Source organism: Octopus sinensis, linkage group LG24, assembly GCF_006345805.1.
Source record: "Octopus sinensis linkage group LG24, ASM634580v1, whole genome shotgun sequence".
Lineage (NCBI taxonomy): Eukaryota > Metazoa > Mollusca > Cephalopoda > Octopoda > Octopodidae > Octopus > Octopus sinensis.
In genome coordinates, this window is record NC_043020.1 from 6,095,177 (window position 1) to 6,102,122 (window position 6,946).

At 40.7% G+C, this 6,946-nt stretch overlaps 1 protein-coding gene across 4 annotated transcripts in view; it reads left to right on the plus strand.

Moving 5' to 3' along the window:
- The window catches only part of LOC115224058 (uncharacterized protein C12orf56-like), a 69,180-nt gene that overhangs the window by 27,297 nt on the left and 34,937 nt on the right, over positions 1-6,946 (plus strand). For 3 of the 4 annotated variants that reach the window (XR_005003641.1, XM_036512765.1, XM_029794858.2), the window contains 4 exons: positions 701-1,236; positions 4,005-4,188; positions 5,220-5,287; positions 6,927-6,946. The exon at positions 6,927-6,946 is cut by the window's right edge and continues 238 nt beyond it. Coding sequence is in view for 3 of the 4 variants with exons in the window: in XM_036512765.1 (XP_036368658.1) it covers positions 701-1,236; positions 4,005-4,188; positions 5,220-5,287; positions 6,927-6,946 (808 nt within the window). In the remaining variant the exon portion in view is untranslated. The remainder of the gene's footprint in view (positions 1-700; positions 1,237-4,004; positions 4,189-5,219; positions 5,288-6,926) is intronic. The other variant, XM_036512764.1, reaches the window with a different exon arrangement.

Genomic DNA, 6,946 nt, shown 5'->3' on the forward strand with positions numbered 1-6,946 from the left:
GTGAGTATATGTAGAGGTTTGTGTGTATGTGCGTATGTGACTGTGTGTGTGAGTATATGTAGAGGTTTGTGTGTATGTGCGTATGTGACTGTGTGTGTGAGTATTGTAGAGGTTTGTGTGTATGTGCGTATGTGACTGTGTGTGTGAGTATATGTAGAGGTTTGTGTGTGTATGTGCGTATGTGACTGTGTTGTGAGTATATGTAGAGGTTTGTGTGTATGTGCGTATGTGACTGTGTGTGAGTATATGTAGAGGTTTGTGTGTATGTGCGTATGTGACTGTGTGTGAGTATATGTAGAGGTTTGTGTGTATGTGTGTATGTGACTGTGTGCGTGAATATTTGTAGAGATTTGTGTGTCAGTGTGTGTAAGTTCGTATGTGTGTGTATGTGTGTATATGTGTGTGTATGCATGTGTGTGTGATTTTGTGCATGTCACTGTATGTGGCTGTGTGTGTGAGTATATGTAGGGGTTTGTGTGTGGGTGTGTCTTTGTGTGTGAGTTTGCATCTGTGTGTGTACACATGTGTGCATGAGTGTGTGTATCTGTGTGCGTGTGTGCTTGTACATGTGCGTGTGTGTGTGTTTACTTGTGTATGCATGTATCTATATGTATGTGTGTGAGTGTGTTGATGTGTATGTATGTACATAATATTATATGAACTTTTATTTCCATTTACCAAATAAATCTGCTTCCTGCAGGAGTATGACTTACCAAATTTCCTTCAAGGTTTGGAACGAGAGCAGACTCTACACATTGTCCTCACCTACAGCAGGAATATCCACAAGAAGACACAAGATGGTACCAGTTCAGATATTAACCAAAGCCAGAGCAGCTTATTCTTAAACACTTTATTTACAAAAACACAATCTTCCAGAGCGCCGACCAATCATCGGAAATCGAGTTTTGATGAGACATTGTTGCAATCTTCAAGAAGCATTGTGGATCATTCTATGGACGGAAGCAACACACTTCTCTCTATGTCAATGCCGTCAAATCTATGGCACACTCTAGAGAAAAATGACAATCGCACCAACACATCTGAAGAAATCTCTATTGGCAAATGTAAGCACAAGCCAAGTTTGATCCACCGTATCAGGAAACCGTTCTCGAGAGTTTGGTATAATTTCCTCAATATCAAACGGCATGGGATGTTGAAGAACAGACACAGTACCTCGAAGGTGCGACTAAAGATCGATGAAGATTCAGACATTGACAGCAAAGATGAAAATGAGAGGTAAATGGAGTTTGTATGGTTCCATTCTCTTTTTACATCTAGCTTGTTTTGCTTTGGTTTTTAAAATTTTTACTTGTTATGGCGCAGGTTTAGTCGAGCAGTTAAGAAGTTCGCTTCTTAACCACACAACATATAACTAGACATGTGCGTACAAACAGATGTATGTATGTACTAACATATGTACATTGATGTTGTTGAAATTCCAGTGAAGGAGCCTTGGGTCTAGGTTAGAAACCAGGTCTTTCTCTATTGGCAAGAAATCTTGAAATAGAACCAAATCATCATCATCATCATTGTTTAACGTCCGTTTTCCATGCTGGCATGGGTTGGACGGTTCGACCGGGGATCTGGGAAGCCAGAAGGCTGCACCAGGCCCCAGTCTGATCTGGCAGTGTTTCTACAGCTGGATGCCCTTTCTAACGCCAACCACTCTGTGAGTGTAGTGGGTGCTTTTTACGTGCCACCGGCACAGGTGCCAGGCAAGGCTGGCAACGGCCACAATCGGATTGGTGCTTTTTACATACCACCGGCACAGAAGCCAGTCAGGGCGGAGCTGGCATCAGCCACGTTCGGATGGTGCTTTTTACGTGCCACTGGCACGGAAGCCAATATACATACATACGTACGTACGTAAGTATGTATGTCCTTATTCGGTTCTGTTTCAAGGTTTCTAGCCAATAGAGTAAGAGCTGGTTTCTAACCTAGACCCAAGGCTCCTTCACTGGAATTTCAACAACATCAATTGCAGTTGTGGCAGATACCGGTGTCACACAAATCGATACCTGTGCCAGTGGCATGTAAAAGCATCCTGGTGTCACACAAATGGCACCTACGCAATTGGCACATAAAAACACCCTCTCGGAGTAGTTAGAGTTAGGAAGGGCATCCAGCCATAGAAAAACATGCCAAATCAGACAGGAGTTTGGTGCAGCCTTCCAGCATGTCAGCCCAGTCAAATCGTCCAATCCATGCCAGCATGGACAACGGACGACGACGACGATGATGATGATCAACAGCGTATTTTTGTATGTATGTATGTATATGTGTAGATGTACGTTTTGTTTTATTCATGTATTCTTAGGGGTTCGGCAAAACAAACCAATAAATAAGCACCTGGCTTTTAAAAAAAATAATTCCTGGGATTGATTCATTGGACTAAAAATTCTTCAAGGCGGTGCCCCAGCATGGCCTTGGTCTAACAACTGAAACAAATAAAATTTTAAAAGATGTTAAAACTGAGACAGTACATGTTTCTTACTGTAGAACAGATACAGGGCTGCTCCCATTACAGAAGAAAGGGTGGGAGTAACTGGGACCTGCAGGGTTTTTTTTTGTTTTGTTTTTTGCGTATGTAATATGATTTAAAAAAAACACAAAACTCCGTCGGGAGATGGTGTTGGTAATATCTATGAATATCTGCCGCTACGTTCTGAGTTCAAATTCCGCCGAGGTAGACTTTGCCTTTCATCCTTTCGGGGTCGATAAATTAAGTACCAGTTACGCATTGGAGTCGATGTAATCGACTTAATCCCTTTGTCTGTCCTTGTTTGTCCCCTCTATGTTTAGCCCCTTGTGGGTAGTAAAGAAATAGGTATTTCGTCTGCCGTTACGTTCTGAGTTCAAATTCCGCTGAGGTTCACTTTGCCTTTCATCCTTTCGGGGTCGATAAATTAAGTACCATTTACGCACTGGAGTCGATGTAATCGACTTAATCCCTTTGTCTGTCCTTGTTTGTCCCCTCTATGTTTAGCCCCTTGTGGGTAGTAAAGAAATAGGTATTTCGTCTGCCGTTACGTTCTGAGTTCAAATTCCGCTGAGGTCCACTTTGCCTTTCATCCTTTCGGGGTCGATAAACAAAGCACCAGTTACGCACTGGAGTCGATGTAATCGACTTAATCCCTTTGTCTGTTCTTGTTTGTCCCCTCTATGTTTAGCCCCTTGTGGGTAGTAAAGAAATAGGTATTTCGTCTGCCGTTACGTTCTGAGTTCAAATTCCGCTGAGGTCCACTTTGCCTTTCATCCTTTCGGGGTCGATAAACAAAGCACCAGTTACGCACTGGAGTCGATGTAATCGACTTAATCCCTTTGTCTGTCCTTGTTTGTCCCCTCTATTTTAGCCCCTTGTGGGTAGTAAAGAAATAGGTATTTCGTCTGCCGTTACGTTCTGAGTTCAAATTCCGCTGAGGTTCACTTTGCCTTTCATCCTTTCGTCGATAAATTAAGTACCAGTTACGCACTGGAGTCGATGTAATCGACTTAAAATCCCTTTGTCTGTCCTTGTTTGTCCCCTCTATGTTTAGCCCCTTGTGGGTAGTAAAGAAATAGGTATTTCGTCTGCCGTTACGTTCTGAGTTCAAATTCCGCTGAGGTCCACTTTGCCTTTCATCCTTTCGGGGTCGATAAATTAAGTACCAGTTACGCACTGGAGTCGATGTAATCGACTTAATCCCTTTGTCTGTCCTTGTTTGTCCCCTCTATGTTTAGCCCCTTGTGGGTAGTAAAGAAATAGGTAATATCTAGGTATGACCAAGCAAGGGAGGTAACTCCAGCCAAGTTAATTCAAATTTTGAGAAAATACTGACGCTTAATTAGAAGTGGATCCCGGTTTTCATAACCGTCTGGTTAAAGTTAATTAACAAGAAATGATTCAATTACAAATACATGATAACCCCTTTTTTTAAAAATTTCCACTGGCCATTCTACCTTGTTATCTAATGCCACAAATTCTACCTTTTACTTTAAAAAAAACCAACAACAACCAAAAAAAGCAGGCTGCCGTCACCAAGGGACATTTCTGAAAGCAAAACAAAGACATTACGTGGTTCCAAAGTGTCACACAACCCGGGGAAATCTTCCAATGCCATACAGCTGTATGTCCTCGATGTGTATTTGCTGAAGAACAACTCTCCATCATTGGACCTCATTAGGTACGCCTGGGATAATTACTTGATTGTAAGTGAACAAGAATATTTAAAACTTCTTCTTCTTCTTCCTCCTCCTCCTCCTCTTTCCCCTCCTCCCTTCCCTTCTAGTGATGTATTTATTGCAGGAAGCTCTGTCTATGTAATCCCCTGAACTTCTGTCTCAAATTTCTGGCCCTTTGGTCCAATGTCGGAAATACCAAAAAAGGTTGACTTTGCTTTCGTCCTGTTGGATCAATAAAATAAAGGACCAGAATCAATGTAATCAACTAGAACTTTCCCCAAAAAATTTTCAAGCCTTTTGCTTATAGTAGAAAGGGTTATTATTATTATTATGATTATTATTATTATTATCATTATTATTATTATTATTATCATTATCAATTATTATTATTGCATAAGGCAGTGAGCTGGCAGAATCGTTAGCATGCCAGGAGAAATGCTTAGCAGTATTTCATCTGTCTTTACGTTCTGAGTTCAAATTCTGCCAAGGTCAACTTTGCGATTCATCCTTTTGGGGTCGATAAATTAAGTATCAGTTGCATACTGGAGTTGATCTAATCGACTGGCCCCACTCCCCAAAAATTTAGGGCCTTGAACCTAGTGTAGAAAAGATTATTATTATTATTATCAACATCATTATTATTATTGAGTAAAGCAGTGAGCTGGCAGAATCGTTAGCACACCAGGAGAAATACTTAGCAGTATTTCGTCTGATGCTACATTCTGAGTTCAATTTCCACTGAGGTCGACTTTGCCTTTCATCCTTTCAGGGTCGATAAATTAAGTACCAGTTGTGTATTGGGGTCAATCTAATTGGCTGGCCTCCTCCCCAAAAATTTCAGGCTTTGTGCCTAGGATAGAAAAGTATTTTTTCTACCATTCCATTCTAAGTTCAAATTTCACTGAGGTTATCACTGCCTTTCATCTTTTCTGGGTCAATAAATCAAGTACCAGTAAAACACGGGGGTCAATGTAATCGACTAGTCCCCTCCCCGACAATTTCAGGCTTTGTGTCTATAGTAGAAAGGATTATTATTGTTTTTTTTCTCTTTAATACAGAGGTCTACAGAGCAACAGTCAAATCGAAGGTGTACAGATGTCTCTACACAGGACAGTCAAAGTCTAAGGTATGTGGGTAGTTGTGATGATGATGGGGTGGTGGTGGGTGGAATTGATGAGTGGTGGCAGTGGTCAATTGGCACAGTCATTGAAAGTCCGAGCATGGTTGTGAGATATCAGGCCCAAAATATTCTACCTATTCTATGACCAAACTGGCCAGATCTAGCCTCTCACACCTACCCTACAATGTCATTTTAAAAACAAACAATTATATCATTTTAAAAATAAACATGAGCATTATCTCAAAGCTATGAAATAAGGCAGGATTAATTCACACCTACTCTACGGTGTCATTTTAAAAATAGACATTATCACATTATCTCAAAGCTATAAGATAATGCAGGATTAATGCAAAACAATATGAATGAATAAGCATTATATATACATGCTAGGAAAGACCTGTCAAGCCAAGTGAGACGATAGCCATTGCTGATGCCGGTGTCACATAACTGGCACCTGTGCCAGTGGCATGTAAACAGCACCCACTACACTCTTGGTGTTATGAAGGCCACCCAGCTGTAGAAACCATGCCAAATCAGATTGGAGCCTGGTGCAGTTCCCTAGCTTACCAGTTTTCAGTCAAATCGTCCAACCCATGCCAGCATGGAAAACGGATGTTAAATGATGATGATGATTTGACAGAATCATCATCATCATCCTCATCATTATCGTTTAACCCTTTCGTTACTTTATTTCTGTTGAGATGCTCTGTGTTTCTTTCAATTAATTTTAAATATAACAAAGAATTTAGTAAAATAACTTTGTTATCATTAAGCTAGTGTTAGGAACATAAATTGTGACTAAGGTTTGGTGGAAGATTTTAATTCAGAACTTATGAAAACAAGACATTTGTACTACAGATCCAGAACCGGTTTCAGCCGGGTTGGTATCAAAAGGGTTAAGTGAAGCTATTTAAAAAAGGAAGAATGATTTTATTGCTGTTGAGGTCATCTTCACCTTTCATATCTTCAACATCAATACTAATGGGACCTGTGGAAATTCTACAGAGCAAAAAAGATTAACCCTTTTGTTACCATATTTCTGTTGAGATACTCTGTGTTTCCTTCAATTAATTTTAAATATAACAAAGAATTTAGTAAAATAATTTAGTTATCATTCAGCTAGTGTTAGGAACATAAATTGTGACTAAGGTTTGGTGGAAGATTTTAATTCAAAGCTTATGAAAACAAAATAGTTGTACTCAGAGCCGGTTTCAGCCGGGTTGGTAACGAAAGGGTTAACATCCACTTTCCATGCTAGCATGGGTTAGACGATTTGACTGAGGTCTGGCGAACCAGATGGTTGCACCAGACTCCAATCTTGATCTGGCAGAGTTTCTACAGCTGGATGCCCTTCCTAACGCCAACCACTCCAAGAGTGTAGTAGGTGCTTTTACATGCCACCAGCATGAGGGCCAGTCAGGCGGTACTGGCAACGGCCACGCTCAAATGGTGCATTTTATGTGCCACCTGGACAGGAGCCAGTCCAGTGGCACTGGCAACAACCTCACTCAAATGATTTTTCACGTGCCACCAGCACAAGTGCCAGTAAGGTGACTATGAATATGAAAGGGTTAAGGAAATTGTGAAATAAAAACAAGGCCTGAGTTTTGTCTAAACATTTCTCTTTCCTTTTCTCCAACTGCAGTGTCCAGCCAGAAGTCCTGT